The 20,507-nt window shown below is 42.6% G+C and overlaps 1 protein-coding gene and 1 non-coding gene across 8 annotated transcripts in view; one reads left to right on the top strand and one right to left on the bottom strand.

The window, feature by feature from the left end:
• LOC131103979 (PDZ domain-containing protein 4) overlaps positions 1–20,507 on the top strand; it is a 26,136-nt gene extending 5,629 nt beyond the window's left edge. For 2 of the 7 annotated variants that reach the window (XM_058050604.1, XM_058050605.1), the window contains exons 5-11: positions 12,221–12,271; positions 12,553–12,863; positions 12,943–13,030; positions 13,109–13,207; positions 14,142–14,204; positions 14,508–14,609; positions 17,559–20,507. In XM_058050604.1, coding sequence (XP_057906587.1) covers positions 12,221–12,271; positions 12,553–12,863; positions 12,943–13,030; positions 13,109–13,207; positions 14,142–14,204; positions 14,508–14,609; positions 17,559–19,361 — 2,517 coding nt within the window. In that variant the 3' untranslated portion in view covers positions 19,362–20,507. Of the gene's footprint in view, positions 1–3,879; positions 3,988–4,345; positions 6,097–12,220; positions 12,272–12,552; positions 12,864–12,942; positions 13,031–13,108; positions 13,208–14,141; positions 14,205–14,507; positions 14,610–17,558 lie in introns of those variants that run through there. The other 5 variants (XM_058050606.1, XM_058050611.1, XM_058050607.1 and 2 more) reach the window with 4 other exon arrangements.
• On the bottom strand, positions 19,606–19,678 carry trnav-aac (transfer RNA valine (anticodon AAC)). Its single transcript has one exon. It is a non-coding gene; the product is annotated as a tRNA-Val (tRNA).

Genomic DNA, 20,507 nt, shown 5'->3' with positions numbered 1-20,507 from the left:
ATTACACACTTAAATAACATACGATGAGCGACAAAGTTTGTAATTAATTGCATGTATGGACAGTGATGCAAATAATTCAATCAAATATTTAAGTGACTTCACAGTTCTGCTGAATATGATACCTCAGGGCAGCTGTGGTTGATTGATGCTGTGATACTGAAATTAGGATGGGACATGTAGGAGAGACGTTGCAGCCAAGCGTGACCGTTGCATTAGTCTAACATTTATTAGACCCTTTTGCTATGCTATTATTCATTATGACACTCTAAAAACCCTGACTGTGAGTTTTTTTTTTTTTTTACATGTATACATTGTGCACCCGTCAGCCAATTAAGAACTGCAAAGGGTGCGCTTCGCCTGCGCCAGGAAAAGATCAGGTCAGAACTAGCGAGCTTTAAGCGCACTTTTGGCGCATTGCTTTGTCACAAAAGTTGAAAATGTGGACACCTCCCCTGGTGCGCTACCACGGCCACCTCGGCACAACCCAGTCTACCAAATTACCTGCGCACAGAGGTGCGCTGGATGAAATTACCACTGTGTGGGGTGCGCCACCATTGCATTAAACTTATTAGGTCCCCTTTGCTGTCTTTTTCACTTGGAAAGCCCGCCTTTAAATACCTCATATTTCTCTCATCCCCTCTTTAACCCAATGCCTTCATTTTAAAGCTCTTTTGTTTACACGTTTTGAGTGCCTTGAAGGTGGACATGCGCTATACAAGTGAAAGACCATTTACACACAAAAAAGCAGTTGAATCAAGAAAAAAGATGCGCTGGCAACAGGGACTAAAGACCCACCCACCCAAATGCCACTCTGCCTCCTGTTGCAGAGAAATCATTTAATTCTTTATTATGTTCAACATAATACACACACACCGAGAATCACTCAGGATTTTAGCATTTCTCTTTAATGTGGAGAGCATGCAAGTCAAATTAAGGAGGAATACAAAATTGCTTATAATGAACATTATTTATTCATTACAATTCATTAATTTTATTATATATTAAAAATGGGCTACAACAGAAAGGGAAAGGGCTTGAGCACCACAAGGTGTTTATCTGTTTACCTGCCCGTTTCACTCTATTGTCACGCCTCATTTTCTTTCTGTCCACTTCTCGGCTTTCCTTTGCTTTCTTTGAGTCTTTCATTTATCCACACTCTCCTTCTCACAGCAGCTCAGTTCTGCTTTGAGGCAAACATCGTTTCTACTGTGAAATGGCTTTCAGTAGTAGCGCAGCAACTCTCCCAGAATGTGAATGAAGCCACTGTTATGGCTCTTTCACTGCAACTCTCTCAAAAAGGCCCCCTATTTATGTTTACGTTCTCATATAGTACACTAAATTAAAAACAAAACATGCATCTTGCTGCGGTGTTTTGCATACTTTGCAGCTTGTTCCTCTGAGTGGTTTAATAAATGATGAGACCGATGGTAAGATTCTCCCAGTATTCCTGCCATCTGCCTCTCGAAAGCAAAGGAAGCTTCACTGGGAAGACACTGACTGTTCACAGTGTTTTTCATTAACTTCCACTGTGCCCACATGGGCTAAACTTAATACTAAACTTTCCGTTCCTGTACTTATGTATGTATTATATTTTTTAATTCAAATCTTTGCCTACTGGATGGCACAAGATGTTTGGTTGTAGTTTTACTCTGTATTTCACGTCAAATATTAGCTCTCAACTATATTTACACTGACAGTGAAAGAAGATATATCATATTTAATTGTCCCTTCATGAATGTCCACACATACTACCGGGACACGTGCCAGGTTGGCTACGTATATCTGTCGACTCATCCGGTTGTAGTGCTGTAGTAGCTTTTAACAACATCCTCCACCATGCCATTAATGAGCAGAGTAAGAGTGTTGTTGGATGAGGGCATGGTCTTTAATTCTTGGTCTTTGACTTATTTTTCAACTGTAAATACAGTAAGCCCTCATTTATAAGTGAAAAGGAAGTACAAGTCTGTATTTGATAAATCCAATATTTTGGTAGTTAGAACATAGAAAACCTCTTTACAATCTTCTAGATATGGTTTTAACATGACTAGAGCCCTCCACACATGAAACAACACCCCTATAGTCACCTTTACACTCGTATTATCCATTAAAAGTAACCCTGGGACCACACCGTACTGCTCCGCCTGCGTCGGCCTTACGGCAAGACGGAAATAAACAAACAATACAGCCATATGCGTGAACTCTGAACTCCAGGCAATTACTTTTTAGGCATCCGTGTTAAACCTAAGGTAGTCAGCTCGTCCAGCTGCATACTGGCCAATGTTCACAAACAATCCTGTTGACAGATTAAAATATTTTTCTTTTGATGGGAGGGAATCAGGAATTCCAATCACTTGTGCCTGATGGTGGCGTCGTTAGGAATTGTAAACAAATGTAGCTTTCCCTTACAGCCATAGTAAACACTCCCTACGAGCCATTGTTAACAACGTAAACACAAAAGCAGAACTTCGGGGAGGGCACAGAGCGTATCTCGCCTACAGCGCATGGCCATATAAGGAAGCCCGCCCATGTGTGACATCACAAATGTCCAGTTTTACAACGCCCTCTGAAACTGAGCATTTAGAGCCATCTCAAATTTTTTTTTCAGGGCTCACCTCCAAATGCGCAAAACCTCATTATCCTGACTGCTCTCATATTCTATTCTTTCTGTAGATGTCAGACACTGAAGCAGCCGCTCTTAAATCCTGTCAGGTCGTGTGACGTTTTCGCGTTGACCGCTGATATATATACGACTGATTCAGCAGAGGAAGTCGAAACTGATGGAATAGGAAGCTGTCAGGTAGAAAATGATATTATCACCTCAGAAAGGTCAGAGATAGATAGATAGATAGATAGATAGATAGATAGATAGATAGATAGATAGATAGATAGATAGATAGATAGATAGATAGATAGATAGATAGATAGATAGATAGATAGATAGATAGATAGATAGATAGATAGATAGATAGATAGATAGATAGATAGATAGATAGATAGATAGATAGATAGATAGATAGATAGATAGATAGATAGATAGATAGATAGATAGATAGATAGATAGATAGATAGATAGATAGATAGATAGATAGATAGATAGATAGATAGATAGATAGATAGATAGATAGATAGATAGATAGATAGATAGATAGATAGATAGATAGATAGATAGATAGATAGATAGATAGATAGATAGATAGATAGATAGATAGATAGATAGATAGATAGATAGATAGATAGATAGATAGATAGATAGATAGATAGATAGATAGATAGATAGATAGATAGATAGATAGATAGATAGATAGATAGATAGATAGATAGATAGATAGATAGATAGATAGATAGATAGATAGATAGATAGATAGATAGATAGATAGATAGATAGATAGATAGATAGATAGATAGATAGATAGATAGACTCCCTTTATTGTCATTGCACAAAAACACAGTAGTGAAATTGCCAACGAAATGTCGTTGCCTGGCTCCCATATAATAACAGACACAAAAGAAGTAATAATAAATAATAATAATAATAGTAATGTGGAGAATAAATAGATGCTTAGTGTGGCTATTTTTCAGAGTATGTATGTTTTATCACATCTCTTGTGTCTCTCCTCCTGACGATGAAATTAAGTGATTTCACCCATAAATAATCTATAATCACAGATACTTAATGACACAACATGCTTCACCCTAAACAAGTCATTGGAATTAACGCGTGAACATTTTTTATACCCTATCTTTGCCTGCTCTCCCACACAGTCATTTGCATTTTGTCACTTGGTTTTGTTCCCTCTTTTTTATTCATTCTGTCACACCTGTTATTCAACCCCCGGACCCCCCCCCACCCCCAATGTTTCCCATCTCTGCTTCTTTAAGGCGGTGCACGCCCTCATCTAAATGCACAGCCAGTGCTGAGCTTGCTACCTGCTTTGGGCATGAACAAGAGGCCTCGTCCTTGTATTTGTCGCCCTCCACCAAGTCAAGGTAAATTGCTTACACGCTCTAATGAGGCCAATGAAGTTCTCCCCTATTCGTTCCTCGACACTTCTTATTTCATTCACTTATATGCGGGTTCATACGCAGTCCTGCTCTAACACAATGCAGACAGGCTTCCCTGTACTTGCTCTCTTGCCTGCAGACAAGCAAGGCACAGAGAGGCAGGCGGGAGCAAGGAGGAGGGAGAGGACAGCAAATGAGGTGTGGGCAAAATGATGGGGGGGGGGGCATAGCAAAGAGAGCCCAGCCCTAGAAACGCAGAGAAAGAGGGTGGGGGGGGGGGGGAAGAAGAGGGAACACTTGTAGTGTAAAAAAAAAAAAAGCAGCTTCAGTAGTAACAGCTCAGCGCAGAGTATACTGACGATCAGACACTCGTCAGTGGGAAACAGCCGCCTATTGTGTCCCCCACGCTGCAGTGGGAGGGGGGGGGGGCGGCATTCACCATCACGCCCGAAGGGGAGAAGCTGAGAAGTATCCACCAATTAGCTGAGGATCATTTACATCTTCTTGTGAGGTTGCTGCTGCTGATGCAGACCTGTCTCTGACATCCTGGGATGCTGGCCATGGTTTGGACTTCTTTGCTCCAACATTTGTGGATTTCTCAAATTGACTCAGTGGCAGAAGACAGGAGGACAAAAATGGACTTAATTTTTCCTTTTGGAATCTGAAGGGAGATTAACTTTACCAGGTGCACACGTGGTTATTTTACTCTTTATTTCTTTTGTGCACTTCCTAAAGCAAACAAGGGCAGATGCCGGACTGCAGTAATTCTATCTATGGGAATTAAGCTGCAAAAGCGGAGGTAGTTCTGACATTGTTGCATGTTCTGTCTTCACTTTGACTCAGGTTGTCATGCTCCTCTTGGAGCTTCATTGAGCGCTGACAGTTTTTCCCGTGCTCTTGCATGCATGTCACCGACGGTGCGCATGTGTTAGGCTTCGGGATTACAGCGCCTCCGGAAAGGATACAGGTGTAGTGAAGCCTTGATCAAGGATTAGCTTCTGTAATAGCTTGTCACTGGAAGCCCGCGGTGCCGCGGACGCTTCACATACGGCTCAAGCTGTGACTGCATTGACACTTGCTGCTGGAGGATTATAGATAAAAGGTTAAACCAACATGATTAGACTCAGAGGGCAGAAAGACGGCAGGGAAAGTTATGTTGAGCTTTCTTTTAATTCAGATCCTCCTTGTGGAATCCAAGCTGAGGGTAATATCAGTGAGGACAGTTAAACATAACAGAGCAGAAAGCAAAGAATGAAACATTCATGAAACTTGTGGAAATCTTGACCTCTCTAATAGTCAAGCACAAAATCCAATCAGACCAGATATTGATTTCTCTGGTGAGATAGAATACTTTATTGACTCATTTGTCATCTCAAGAGGTCACTAACTTCATTTTAAAGTGTCATTCAGCCGTGCCCTGCAGCAGGAAGCTCAGCTCATCCAAGCAGTAGCTTGGTAGTTTTCATGATATCTGACAACAGATATGATCAATCTGATGATTTTATTCACAACGGTGAGTGCTCGCAAGAGATGAAGCCATTTGAAGCGAGCATGATATTTCAATATTTCATTGAAAGGCCAAAGAAAAGGGAAAAAAGTACATTTATCTAACCATCCACTTCCAGAAGCACGAAGGAGTGACGGGATGGTAGTAAAACCTGAAGGCAGAGCACAGCAAGCGTGCTGTCAAATCACCTTTGTCAAGACACAGGATTAGAAAGGGATGTGTCTGAAAGGAGCACAAACTTTTTCAAACAGAAGACTACACCCACAATGGACGAATACGAGTGACGTGTTTTGCCCAGAACACAAATGGTCTGACTTCTGAACAAAGCACAAGCAAATGGTACCCAGCACACTGCGATTTCGGCAGGGATGAGTTGTATGTGAAGCTGAGGAAGAGGAGTGTTACAACACGGCAGAAGAGGGTGGGGCATCCCACTGACACAGACAAAGACCTGAACCGGCTGGCATAAGATCCAGTCCGATCACTCCTTTGGACCTCTGTGGTCCTGCAGTGTGTGAAACGTCACAATGGGGTGCAACATGTGCGTGGTCCAAAAGCCAGAAGAACAATACAGGGTCATGTTCCAGGTGAGCCCTCGCCCTTGTATCATTCCCAATGACTGTCTGACATATATTCCTTTCTTTCTCTAGGACAGGTCATTAAACATCCTTTTTGGGAGGCTCCTTAAAAGTCCCATTTTAGCTCTCAGTCCCACATATCCGAGACTGATTTCCATATGTTACACAGTCTCCGAACCTGCAGACTAAGGCTTTTCTATTCTATGTAGATTTTGTTATGTTATTGAGGTATAGTGATGACAAAATGAATTGAGGATAATGGATGATTTAGTCCTGGGGAAAGAAAGTCAACATTTCCCGTCCGACACTGCCATTTTCATTAATTAGCGTCTTCGATGCCTTCTGTTTTGCTTCTAACACAGCGCAGCTCCAAAGTAAGAACCTAGGGTATAGTTATGGGGCCAAATGACTCCACTTGAATAAAACTTTATTTTTGTTATAATTATGTAGATATCTACAAATCATGCGGTGTCCAAATCATCACAAACGTTATCACTGATATACATTTCAGTGAGTGCAAGCCCATTATTATTGTTATAATTATGTAATGATATCTACAAATCATGCGGTGTCCAAATCATCACAAACGTTATCACTGATATACATTTCAGTGAGTGCAAGCCCATTATTATTGTTATAATTATGTAATGATATCTACAAATCATGTGGTGTCCAAATCATCACAACTGTTATCACTGATATACATTTCGGTGAGTGCAAGCCCATTGTTTTTGTTATGATCATGTAATGATATGTAAAAATAATGTGGTGTCCAAATCATCGCAACCGTTATCACTGATATACATTTCGGTGAGTGCAAGGCCATTATTTTTGTTATAATTATCTAAGGATATCTACAAATCATGTGGTGTCCAAATCATCGCAACCGTTATCACTGATATACATTTCGGTGAGTGCAAGCCCATTGTTTTTGTTATGATCATGTAATGATATGTAAAAATAATGTGGTGTCCAAATCATCACAACTGTTATCACTGATATACGTTTTGGCGAGTGCAAGGCCATTATTTTTGTTATAATTATGTAATGATATCATCAAATCATGTGGTGTCCAAATCATCACAACCGTTATCACTGATATACATTTTGGTGAGTGCAAGCCCATTGTTTTTGTAATGAACTCAACACTGGCTGCACAGTGGTTAGTGTGCAGGCCACACAGCTAGGAGACCTGGGTTCGATTCCCACCCTTTGCCTGGGTTTTCTCCGGGTATAATTGGACTTTTGTTAATTGTTAATTGCTATTGTATGGATTAAGATGAGAACAAGCAGAGGGAGTAAATAGAGTGGAGTCATCGAGGAATCAGGATGGATAGGTTGTTAAAGATGGACTCAAATAAAAGTGAGTGAGAGAGAGGTTGCCAGGGTTACAGCCTCAGCACCACCTCAGAGCTTATCTATGCTCATCTGGTGGTGCAGTGCCCAAGGAAGCGCCTGATGGGGACTATAGGTAACACACGTGGTGACCTAACATAAGCTTTGTGATCACGAGGCATGAACAATCCTCACCACACATCGGTGTGCGGTGCAAAATGTTGTTATCTGTGAGGCCTGATGTGCCATTTGGGACACTGGTGCATCTTCTTAGGGGCCCGGACTACTTAATAAGGCTGCATCTGGTGCCAGAAGCAAGAGAGGGGAAGACTGAGCCCCTGTACGGGCATGCTAATGAAACATCCAGGGAAAAGAATTCTTCTTTTTTTTCCGCTTTTTGGCCTTATGTGTCAGAAGCAATTGATTTGATGGAGAAGAAGTGTATAGACAGGCTTTAGGCCCCTTCAAAAATCAACAGGGTGCAGTGAAAGCCTGTCTATGATGTGTTCATGAAAACAAGTGTGATGTGGAAATGAATGCAGGTTTTTTCTAAGTGAGTTCTGTTGAGCCTGAAGGATTTGTCATGACAGGAAATGCGTGTGTTGTCTTCACAGGGTTTAGCATTTGTTTTCAGTAGGTGACATGTTCAGTGTTATGCTATGATTTGTAAAAAAAAAAAAAAAAAAAAAAAAGAAAACAAGCATGAGCTGCGAGGTGAATAATGCACACTGCAACCACAGATGCTCCAGTCAACACAGCCAAAGCATTATTAATCCAAACATTATTTTGCTTCAATAATAACCATACAAAGGGAGCATTAACCCAACATCGGCAGCGCAAAAAGGTGCAAATCAAAACATGTAAAATCCGTTGGCTCTCTTGCCAAAGGACTAAAACTCATACATAATACATCCAGCCTCGGCAATGTTGTACCCCGGTGGTGGGAATCGATTGCCACCCAAAACCCTCCTCGACTACAAAACGCATGCTGCAAGCCAAATGTAAAATTTATAGTGCGTTGTTAAATGGTGTGATTATGAATTGGACAAGACTTAACATGTTGAGTAAACCGTTTTTTTTTTCTGACACAGTGATGCTGGTTTCAAGGGAAGCGGCTACTATGGCAACCGGTGTCATTAAAAAATCCCTGTGTATGTGTGTGTGTGTGTGTGTGTGTGTACGCTTAATTCAAAATAGCATGAATAAACTGATAATTGCAAACAATTAAATGTTTGCAGGATAAAAAGCATAGTGATTTTCCAATTATACACGAGTACCAGTAACATTTTTCTTTTTCTAGCTTACACTTTTTCAGTATTTTAAAATACATTACATGTTTTTGTTAGACAAAATTGTATGCCTTACACTATTCTAATATATAATACATTTCCACAGGCAGTTAAGACCTTTCAACGCCTCACAGCATTTGGTATTCATTTCTCAAATTAAGTTCAGCCGACTGGCCTGTAATTTAATTTCACCGGGAGCAAACATAGATGTAATTAACTTGTGGAAACTGACAACTCGTTATATATTACATTGGATATATTTTTTTTTTATCTTTGAATGTTCTAACAAAGGCTTCCTAACCTCTGTGGGCCTCATCAGTGTGGTTTGCCGGGCTCAGTGATGTCAGAGAGGAGGGCTTAGCGCTAGCGCTAGGTCAACTGTTCCCGATTGGATTGATTTTCTCAGAGGTGACTGTTCATGTCTGCAAAGCATGGCGAGAAAGAGAGAGAGAAAAAAATCCATTGTTGTGGAATCAAACTGGGCAATAGACCAGTTTTAGTCTGCTTTGACGCTGTGTTGCTGCAAAACAATGTATGCATTTATGTACACATTGATATGCAACATAATTCTCCATAGTCCTGTCCCTCCCCCCCGTTGTACAGCAACTCTTTAAAGGGCTTTCAGATAAAAAAACTAATTATGCATCAACCACTTAGTTATTTCCCAGGAGCTCCCATTGTGTTTCTATACAAGAACCCTCAACCTGTCTGGTTCAATGTTTACATTCACCCAAACTATTCCTTGAGAGCTTGTTTTGTTTTCCCGCAAATTCCCTCCATCATTAGCCTCCTCCCAACCTTCTCTCTCTCTCTCTCTCCTTTAGCGGTCTGCGTTTTCATCTCTTTCATCTCCATCCAGCCTCTACCCCTTAGCTCCGCAGCCCATACAGCCACCACCCACCTCCTGCTGTGAACACTCGCTTTTTTTTTTCTTGCCGCAGCAGTCTCTCTGAATTTTAGTTGCATGTTAAATACAAAGCTCCAAACACAATGGGAATATGGGGATGGCTGAGTCCACATTATTAGGTACACCTGCACAGAAACAACACATCGGGCGCTAATTTTCTAGACTGGGTGTGGCCACTGCACAATTTTCATGAAAAGTGCTGTCTGCCGCATGTGGCAAAGAGGGAGGAGAGAAAGCGCCCATATAAGGAAGTATGTCCCTCTGTGACATCACAAAGGGACAGTTTTACCACGCCTTTTCAAACCGAGCGTTTTGAGCCATCCCAAACTTCTTTCAGGTCTCACTTCCAAATGCGTAAACTTCATTATGTGAAACTTTGGCATCGTTTAACACGAGAATACTACATTCTAACTACATTTATAGGTCAGAAAAGTGGGAAAAAAGCAAAAAAAAAAAGGCATAATAGATCCCCGAAGAAGCCACACAGGATAACCCACCCGCCCCCCCTTCCGGTTCACATTACCAGGAGTAAGTCAAGCTTGTGAACTTAATATAGAATAATGTTAATGTTAGTGTTCTAGTTAAAGGGAGTCACAGACAAACATGTTCAATTTTGTGTTGTGTCTTATCAGCACAGAAGTGCCTAATATTGAAACCCAGTGAGTGTATATGTGATGGCCTACTAACCCCGGGATGTGTGTAATGGATGGTCCATCAGGTCCGGGTAGACAAGTGCTATTAACCAGCATGAAGCCCTCTTCAAAGCAATATGAGCACCCTCATTGATAATGAATGGAAAAAAACCCTCCTCCCTCCACCACGATGGTGTCACTCAGTATTCATACCTGTCACTCATAGACACAGCGGTGCTCCTTGCAGGCCTTTTTGATGCTATGGTATCTTTCCGAACAAGCAGTAATTACACAAGCACCTGAAAGAGATCAAATGTCTTATTTGTTGCCGTGATGCACATTAAGAGGCAGTGAGATTTATGAAGGGACGTTAGTGTGAGGAAGGACAAACACACACAAGGTGAAAAAGCGGCTGAAATAAAAATAGAGTAGCGTGGGTCGACATCTCCAAGGGAGGGACAGAGCAGACAGAAGTGCTGATGCAGCACGGCGGGGTAAGTTCTATAGAGCGAAGAGGAAGCAAGATGAATGGGAGCATGGGGGGGGGGGGGGGGGGGGGCGCAATGGCAGGGAAGGAAAATGGAGTGGGGGTGCAAAGGAGGTTAGAGTGGGTGAGAGTAGGTTTGGTTGCACAAAGGAAGAAATATGAAAACAGACCAGGAAAGAGACAGGCCAGCTGACAAGCTACGTTAAACCTTACATTAGCAGCCACATGCCTCTCATTATGCTCATTATGACCTTGGCATATGGGATGGAAACAAGAGTGGGAAAAAAAACACATGTAGCTGTTCAGGATCATTACAAGTGTAGAATGAATCTATGCAAATGAAAACCAGAAGACTATTTCAGATATTAGACTTAGCAGAGTGACTAAAAAGGACAATGGGTTGAGGCCCCCGCCTTGATATGAAAGTTTAATGTTAGTGCGGCCCGCGCAAGTTTGATATGGATGCTGTATGGTATCATGTACCCAGAAAAAATTATTACGTTTGATTAATGTTCATGTTAAAGGTTAAATAACTGTTAATAGTTATCCTCCCTATGCGTGTGGAAGTGGTAAGTTTTTGGCTATTTCAGTTTAAAGGAAATAACTTGGAGGCTACCGTTTAGGTCGCTAGCGCTCTAGTTTGCGAGTTAGCATGTGTCTCAAGACCCTGCAGTTGCGCAATATGTTGTAAATAAAAAGAGTATAAATGTGACTATAGTCGTGTTTTGTCATGTCTACAGGGCTCTAATAATGCTTTGTTCATTTTAATCTGAAAAAAATAATTTGTCTACCCACCAACTATATGTGGTTTCTTAAGTTTTTATTATTTGCTGTTTTATTATTATTATTATATTTATTTATTTATTACTGATTGATTGATTTTCTTTATTCTTGATTTGTTTATTTATTGTTCATCTTATTTTGGGTAGAAAAATAAAAATTAAGATATTTGAGAACAGTGGAATGTTTTATCAGAGCTTTTTTGTTTTTAATAAATGCGTTTTTTTTTTGTTTTTTTTTTGGAAAACCTGATGCGGCCCAGTCTCACCCAGACCCGAGCTCCAGTGGCCCCCAAGTAAATAGAGTTTGAGACCCCTGGTCTAGAGACAGTGCCACTGATGAAAAGACAGGAAGCAGAACTGGAGGTAGCAGAGATGAGGATGCTGAGGTTCTCATTGGGAGTGACCAGGATGGATAGGATCAGGAACGAGTACATCAGAGGCCTTGGAGTTAAAGTCAGACTGAGGCCAGACTGAGATGGTTGGGACATGTCCAGAGGAGAGATAGTGAATATATTCGTAGACGGATGCTGCGTTTAGAGCTGCCAGGTAGGAGGCGTAGAGGAAGACCAAAGAGGAGGTTTATGGATGTATTTTATGTATAAATACGCTCTATTATTTAATAGCCCAAGAGCTCATCTCTGTGTGGGTTACTTCCAGACCTTTAACCGCACCATTGTTGCTGTCCTTTCGTGTCTTCACAGAAGGGTCACATAAGCGTGCCATGCTCTTTCCATGCTGACGGTGTCTTGAAGGTCTCAAGCTTTCTGCTCTACTGCTCATTGTGATGTGCATTTAGATATTAAAGATGAAAGATCCTTTTGTCCTCCCCCCCGTCTGTGACCTTTTCACTATTATCCATGGATATACGTATCGTCACAGGTTTCATTTGCTGTAGCTTGTCATCCTGTCAACAACGGTAGTTTCTTCATCATCCTGTCATCATTCCATGTCCACTTCATCCTAACTGATTCATATTTTGCAGCCCTCCTCCACACTTCTAAACGCCACTTGCATGATCGTCTGTGTTCTTCAGGTGAACAGAAAGGAGCTCACCCACCTATCTGGGGATCCCACCCTGGACATACGGGACCCTCTACTCTCCAGCATACTGAGGCGTGGAACACGCAGACGTGCAGCTCCCTCAGTGCCCCCTGCTGTGATTGTACCGGTGACCATGGGGATGGCCGACTGCGTGGACAGCTGTACCCAAACGGACATCAGCTTCCAACACATGTTGACTCTCGGCAAGAGCAGACAGCATCCCTGTGGAGCTCCATCTCCACCTGACCCTCCACCGTCGCCCCCACTACCCCCACTCCTGGAGCCGTATCTACTCAATGAACTGTCAGTGACATACATACATAACATTTTCTGTGATCTCACACTGGAGATTACATTTTTTTTTATTTATTTTATTCTTCAGTTTCCTGGAGCCTGTGTACTGTGACCCTGCAGACTACTTTGATATCAGTCAGCATGACGTCGACAGGCAGGACGAGCTGGAATATGAGGTCCCTCATCTTTCATTTATTTAAGCCCCCCCTCCAACTATGAAACCAACATTTTGTCCGTGTCTCTAACAATTGCAGGAAGTGGAGCTGTACAAGTCTCGTCAGCAGGATAAACTCGGACTGACGGTGTGCTACAGAACAGACGATGAGGAGGATCTCGGGATATATGTCGGCGAGGTGAGGATGCCAACTTTATGCTAATGCTAATGGTTTTATTTCATTTGAACATGCATCAGATTACAATCGATTAATTCATCACATTATCAGTTTAATCACATAATTAATCACATAATCAGTTCACAGTTCCACATGTCCGAAAGGAGTAGGAAGAAGCAAAGCTTATTAAATCCTACCCCTCCATCTGGTACTTTTACAATCAGTAACTGTTACATTTGTTCACTTCCTGCCTTTCTAATATAATTTTAAAAAATGTAAATTTTATTTTATAATTTTTAATTTTTAAATTTTTTTACATTTTTAAAATATTTGAAATTAAAACAAGTTTTTGTCTTTTTTTTTTTTTAAAAAGGTTTATTTTTTAAACCAAATTATAAAATAAAATGTATATTTTTAAAATTATATTAGAAAGGCAGGAGCTTTCTAATATAATTAAACAAAATAAATAAATTTTATTTTATAATTTTTAATGTTTTAATTTTTTACATTTTTAAAATATTTTAAATTAAAACAATGTTTTTGTCTTTTTTTTAAAATTTGGTTTATTTTTTATTAATTTTATTTTCATCATCATTTTCTACCGCTTTTCCTCACGAGGGTCGCGGGGGTGCTGGAGCCTATCCCAGCTGTCTTCGGGCGAGAGGCGGGGTGCACCCTGGACTGGTGGCCAGCCAATCACAGGGCACATATAGACAAACAACCATTCACACTCACATTCATACCTATGGACAATTTGGAGTCGCTAATTAACCTAGCATGTTTTTGGAATGTGGGAGGAAACCGGAGTACCCGGAGAAAACCCACGCATGCACGGGGAGAACATGCAAACTCCACACAGAGATGGCCGAGGGTGGAATTGAACCCTGGTCTCCTAGCTGTGAGGTTGGGGCTCGCTAACCACTCGTCTAACAACGTCTCTACTGCTTTTATCCAGGTGAACCCAAACAGTATTGCTGCTATGGATGGCCGCATCCGCAAGGGGGACAGAATACTTCAGGTACAAAAACACACACACGCTACAGATGAACATGAAAAGCAGTAAACTGAGGTCACCACGGTGGTTTGCATTGCATTATACTGTACATGCTGCATATGATACCACAATTCATCAAAACTGATGATCTTAATACAAAATTCACTCCTATTAAGATGATGCAGTTGGACCACATGATGGGCGGGGGGGGGGGGTATAAATATACAGTATTTGATAGAACTGCACTGCCGTAAACATTATTAACACAGTGATGGATTCTTCTTAATAATGTTTACATGAACTAAAGACCTCTTCCACTCCTATCAGATCAATGGAGTGGACATCCAGGACAGAGAAGAGGCGGTTGCTATCCTTACCAGAGAGGACAGCACTAATGTCTCCTTGCTCCTCGCACGACCCGAGATAGAGGTGAGGAAATTGGATCAGGGGGGGTCCACAGGGATGGAGCGCTACAGGGCTCCAGTCTGGGCATGCTGAGCTAAAAATATATTCTTGTCCTTTAGATGGTGGTTTTATTCTGGCTTGCGTCATGTCGGTTAGCTTTGTTGTTGGTCATTCATTCATTCATTTATCCTCACGGATACACCCTGGACTGGTGACCAGCCAATCACAGGGCACATATAGACAAACAACCATTCACACTCACATTCATACCTATGGACAATTTGGAGTCGCCAATTAACCTAGCATGTTTTTAGAATGTGGGAGGAAACCGGAGTACCCGGAGAAAACCCACGCATGCACTGGGAGAACATGCTAACTCCACACCGAGCTGGCCGAGGGTGGACTTGAACTCGGGTCGCCGAGCAGTGAGGTCAGCTAGGTTAATTAGCAACTCCAAATTGTCCATAGGTATGAATGTGAGTGTGAATGGTTGTTTGTCTATATGTGCCCTGTGATTGGCTGGCGACCAGTCCAGGGTGTACCCCGCCTCTTACCCAAAGACAGCTGGGATCGACCCTCGTGAGGATAAGCGTTAAAAAATGAATGAATGAACCGTTTCCCAAGAGAAGGGAGCATGGTCTGCTTCCAAACGTTACAGTACATGTTGGAATTCATGTTTGAACCACAGCTCCCTGATACTACCAGTAGTCATGCCCTTGATCGTGATGTTACCACCACCTAAATAAACGTATACTTTTCGTATTGGCAAGCATATTGATTCCCCCCTCTTATTCTGCATCACTGCTCAAAATCCAGACTCCCACGCTCCATGTAAGATCACCAACATCTGTATGCAGGCCACATTTAATGGACTGAGTGCTGGAGGGCAGATTTAAAAGTCTGTCGTTTCAGTCTAATGAGCCTCCGAGCATGCACACACAGCACTTCATACACGCCCTTGTTATGCTAGGTTTCCCCTTCCGAGTAGATCACAAACTGGTGAAATAAAGGTTGCTAAGGGGGAAACTAAATAAAAACTGGGTCTTGGGTTCTTAAAGGTGGCAGTATGGCAACATTAATTATCCCTGCCATTAAAATGCCATTCTATTAAAATAATAGAATGATATAATTAAAGAAAAGAGTGGAAATGAGTTTATTCCCACTAAATACTCAGACCTTCAGCTGTGGGTGGACACCACAGGTGCTTCCACTTGCTCCTAACGAACAAGGTTCTTGTTTAGGGGGAAAAAAACCCAAAACTCATAACACCCTTATACTCGGAGAGATAAAATATACCACCTTGAATACCTGAGAAAAGCTGCCACGAGGTCTCCTCATTCAGATTCCGTGGAGCCAACCAAGGTACGGGCTCATCAGAGGGAATCGCACAAGCCGAGATTAAAGTTTTATCTGCCGCCCTGTGGGAAAGTGGAGAGGGTTGTGAAGACGTAGTCCAGGAAAAAGAACAAAAGATGAACAGGATCAATACCTTTTGCAGTCTGAATTCACATGGAACCAATTAGGCAAAAGATCAACTGTGCTCCCAGGGGTCGGTCACCGCTCGTTTAAGAGCATTTGCATGATATTCAATCAGGAGAGGAGAGAGCATCGTGGAGAGCGACGGTGCATTAGGCTTGAGTGCATTTTAGTCTTAGTCTCCTATGTAACTTTGTCAATCATGAAAACGTCCATATTGCTACACTTAAACTGTTGTTAGCTACTCGCTAAAATGAGGGGAATTGGGCTAAACGTTCACCTCCACTGTGTTACCTGTGGTGCCAAACTTAGACCCCATTGGGTTGGATTGGATTGGACTAATGCTAAGAGTCTGTTGGGCCGGCGCCAGTTGGTGCCAGTTGGCGCCAATGCAATTTGCTGTGGCGCCTAGTGTCACCAATAAGGTGCCTAGTGGCGTGCAGTGGCTCATTTTAGTTAAGGGGACCTATTATGTTCATTTTAGTTAAGGGGACCTATTATGTTTATTTTAGTTAAGGGGACCTATTATGTTTATTTTAGTTAAGGGGACCTATTATGTTCGTTTTAGTTAAGGGGACCTATTATTTATGTTTTATTTAAGGGGACCTATTATGTTTATTTTAGTTAAGGGGACCTATTATTTATGTTTTATTTAAGGGGACCTATTATGGTCATTTTAGTTAAGGGGACCTATTATGTTTATTTTAGTTAAGGGGACCTATTATTTATGTTTTATTTAAGGGGACCTATTATGTTTATTTTAGTTAAGGGGACCTATTGTGTTTATTTTAGTTAAGGGGACCTATTGTGTTTATTTTAGTTAAGGGGACCTATTGTGTTTATTTTAGTTAAGGGGCCCTATTGTGTTTATTTTAGTTAAGGGGCCCCATTGTGTTTATTTTAGTTAAGGGGCCCCATTGTGTTTATTTTAGTTAAGGGGACCTATTGTGTTTATTTTAGTTAAGGGGACCTATTGTGTTTATTTTAGTTAAGGGGCCCCATTGTGTTTATTTTAGTTAAGGGGCCCCATTGTGTTTATTTTAGTTAAGGGGACCTATTGTGTTTATTTTAGTTAAGGGGACCTATTGTGTTTATTTTAGTTAAGGGGCCCCATTGTGTTTATTTTAGTTAAGGGGCCCTATTGTGTTTATTTTAGTTAAGGGGACCTATTGTGTTTATTTTAGTTAAGGGGACCTATTTTGTACATTTTTTGACTCCAAAAAAAAAAAATTGTCCGTAAACCGGTACTGGGAGGCCCTAAGGGTACTGATTTGTGGTTATGCATATTTAAGCCAAGTTCTAATATAATTATATGTAAAGAAGTACTACTAAGCATGCAGTATGGATCAAATGACAAAGCATAGGTTAGTATTATAATATGCAGTATTCCATGGTAATGTAATTTTTATTTTTTTACATAAGGTTTGTCGAGGGTCATTTTTTTTTTAATGTGTTTATTTATTCCAAAAGCTTGTAAATAATGTTCTCCTCCATTAGAACGACAACCAGATGGACCCAGATGAAGCAGAACTGGAGCCACTGGACAACGGCGTCCATCTGCATGGCACCTCCGTGCCGCCCTCCCCTCTCGACGGTACCATGGCCTGCGGGGGCCACGGCTGCTTACTGAACCGAGACTCGCCTCATTTGCTGAGCGTCAGCCAGGAGCTGGACAGCGGAGTGGGTCGCACGGACGAAAGCACGCGCTACGAGGAGTCTTCGGAACACGACCTCCTCGGAGACGACCAAACCAGCGCGTCCAACACCAACGCCACCAACACACCCGGGAGCCTGCGCAAGTTTTCATTCAACAGAAGCGACGCGGTGCCGTTCGCGTACTCCCAGGATCTCCAATTCAGCACCGACTCCCTTTTAGGGTTGGACTGTGTCAGCGGTGGGGGGTCGGATCAGTTGGAGCCCGGCGACAGAATGACGATGCCTGGGTTGACGGAAGAAGAGTGCGAGCGGTACAAAGAGCTCCTGGAGGTCAAGTGTTACTACGAGAAGAACAGCAGCGTCTCGCTAGACGAGAACAGGAACGAGAGCCTGACGCAGCAGGAGATGGCGCTCCTGGAGGAGGAGCTGCGCCACTTGGAGTTCAAGTGCCGGAACATCCTGAGGGCGCAGAAGATGCAGCAGCTGAGGGAGCGTTGCCTCAAGGCTTGGCCTCTGGAGGACAAAAGCGCACGCTCGGAGGAGTCGTGCCACCACACGCTGTCGGACATCAACGAACTTCCAGAGCGGGAACGCTCCGACAAGGACAGCACAAGTGCCTACAACACCGGAGGGGAAAGCTGCAGGAGCACCCCGCTTGTCAACGAACAGCACCCTTCTCCTTCCACACCAAGCCTGGAAGGAGAACCTCTGCTCCTGTCGAGCTCCTCAAGACAAAGAGAACGAGCGAACCGCTGCTGTGAGCGAGCGGACGGCGTCCATGCCAACCTCAACCAAGCGTCCCACTCTCACAGGAGAGCATCCAATCCTGGAGCTAAACTCGGCTCCTTGTCCCGCGATGGAGGCGCTCGCAGGGGTTCGGACGGAGGAGCCAGACGTGGTTCTAAAGCCAATGAGGGGATCGCGAGGCCCGGAGGACGCAGTGCGGAGAACAGTCCGTACATGTCTCGGCGTCAGAACGAAACCAAGCTGCCTCAGCGCTACCTGAGCTGCATGCACCTGAGGTCCCCCTGTGAGGTCACCTGTGAAAAGCTCGGGGGACTCAGACATGGAACCAGAGACGGCGCCGACGACCACCAAGGTGGAGACGTCAGCCCGATGAGCCTGGGTAGCACCTGTAAGGATGTCGCCCCAATACCGTTGGGCCCTCGCATGGAGTGGAAGGTGAAGATCCGCAGTGACGGATCACGCTACGTGGCAAAAAGACCCGTGAGGGACCGCCTCCTGAAGGCGCGGGCCATTAAGATTCGAGAGGAGCGTAGCGGCATGACGACGGACGACGACGCGGTGAGCGAAATGAAGATGGGCCGCTACTGGAGCAAAGAGGAGCGCAAGCAGCAGTTGCAAAAAGCCAGGGAACAGCGGCGGCGTCGGGAGATGATGATGCAGAGCCGCCTGGACTTCCTCAGGGAGCGGGAACAGGGGGGCGCCGGGGGACAGCAGGGGGCCACGCAGCAACAAGACGCCAACTCAATCCTGGAGCTGTGCCAGCGCAGGAGCACAAAGAAGCGAAGTCGGAGGATTTTGGACAACTGGATCACGATTCAGGAACTGCTGACGCACGGGAGCAGGTCTGCTGACGGGAGCAAAGTTTACAACCCACTGCTGTCTGTCACCACGGTCTGAGATGAAGAGAAGAAGATCTCGGTTGATTGGAACCAGATGGAAAAGAAGAAACAAGAGGACAAAAATTGTCAAAAAACATTGAAAAACTAACATTCTGTTCATTAGCTTAACAAATGCTAATGTTGGACACCTAAGATAATTATTTTAAATTTATGAAAACAACCTGAAGGTTATGACAAAAATGTCAAATTTAGATTAGATATACTGTTATTCGTCCCTCTGGGGGGTAAATTTACATAAAACATGTTTCCGCCCGGTTTCGAACCGGGGACCTTTCGCGTGTTAGGCGAACGTGATAACCACTACACTACGGAAACTGATGAACCGTATCGATAGTGAAAAACGCCTTCACTTATTCACTACGAACGACGATGTGTGGCAGCCCGGTTTCTGCTCTGCTCGCACCCGGAAGACAGCACATCTTGAATGTCTAACATTTTACAAGCTACAAAGCACACATTTTTGTATTTAGATTTTTTGCACCAACTTCATAGAAATTAAATGTGAATATCATGGTTAACTAATGTTAACAGGTCAAAATTTGATGGGTATTAAAAAATAAATAAAAGATTGGGTGTGGCAAGGCAGAAAAAAAAATCATTGCCACTTGCTTCGAGCTTTGAAAATAAAGAGAACAGCGCCATCTGGTGGCTGGTTTGGGTAGCGGAGGTATGCTGTTTGATTTCGGGTGAATTTGATCCTGATTTTCCCGTTTTAGATCATCCGATGGTGCTTTTAGGAAATGGTAGATTCATGATGGTAGTTTCAAAACCTAAACGAAGCACAATTATTAACAGTTCAACACTTGATAGTGAATTTACAAAGCACATTTTGTCATCTTCTGTTTACTGACTAAATAGTCATTCAGCTCTAGCATTTATTTAAAAAATGCTATTTATAATATCAATATTAGGAGCTGCACGTGTAAAAAAAAATAAAAATAGACCTCTTGGCCTTCCATGTGAAGACTTTTTTTTACATGCATGTTTCATATTGACTTTTCCATGTACTTTCAGACCACTGCTTTGACATCCTGTGTGAATATACTAGTATAGACGACGGTGATGTGATTGTTTGTTCAATGTTGTGTCGTGTAGTACGTGTTCCATTTTACAGCAAAATACTTTTTATGAAATAAACGCTGTT

This window comes from Doryrhamphus excisus, chromosome 16 (assembly GCF_030265055.1).
Source record: "Doryrhamphus excisus isolate RoL2022-K1 chromosome 16, RoL_Dexc_1.0, whole genome shotgun sequence".
Classification (NCBI taxonomy): domain Eukaryota; kingdom Metazoa; phylum Chordata; class Actinopteri; order Syngnathiformes; family Syngnathidae; genus Doryrhamphus; species Doryrhamphus excisus.
The sequence above is the reverse complement of the archived record's forward strand: the minus strand, read 5'-3'. Positions and strand labels throughout refer to the sequence as shown.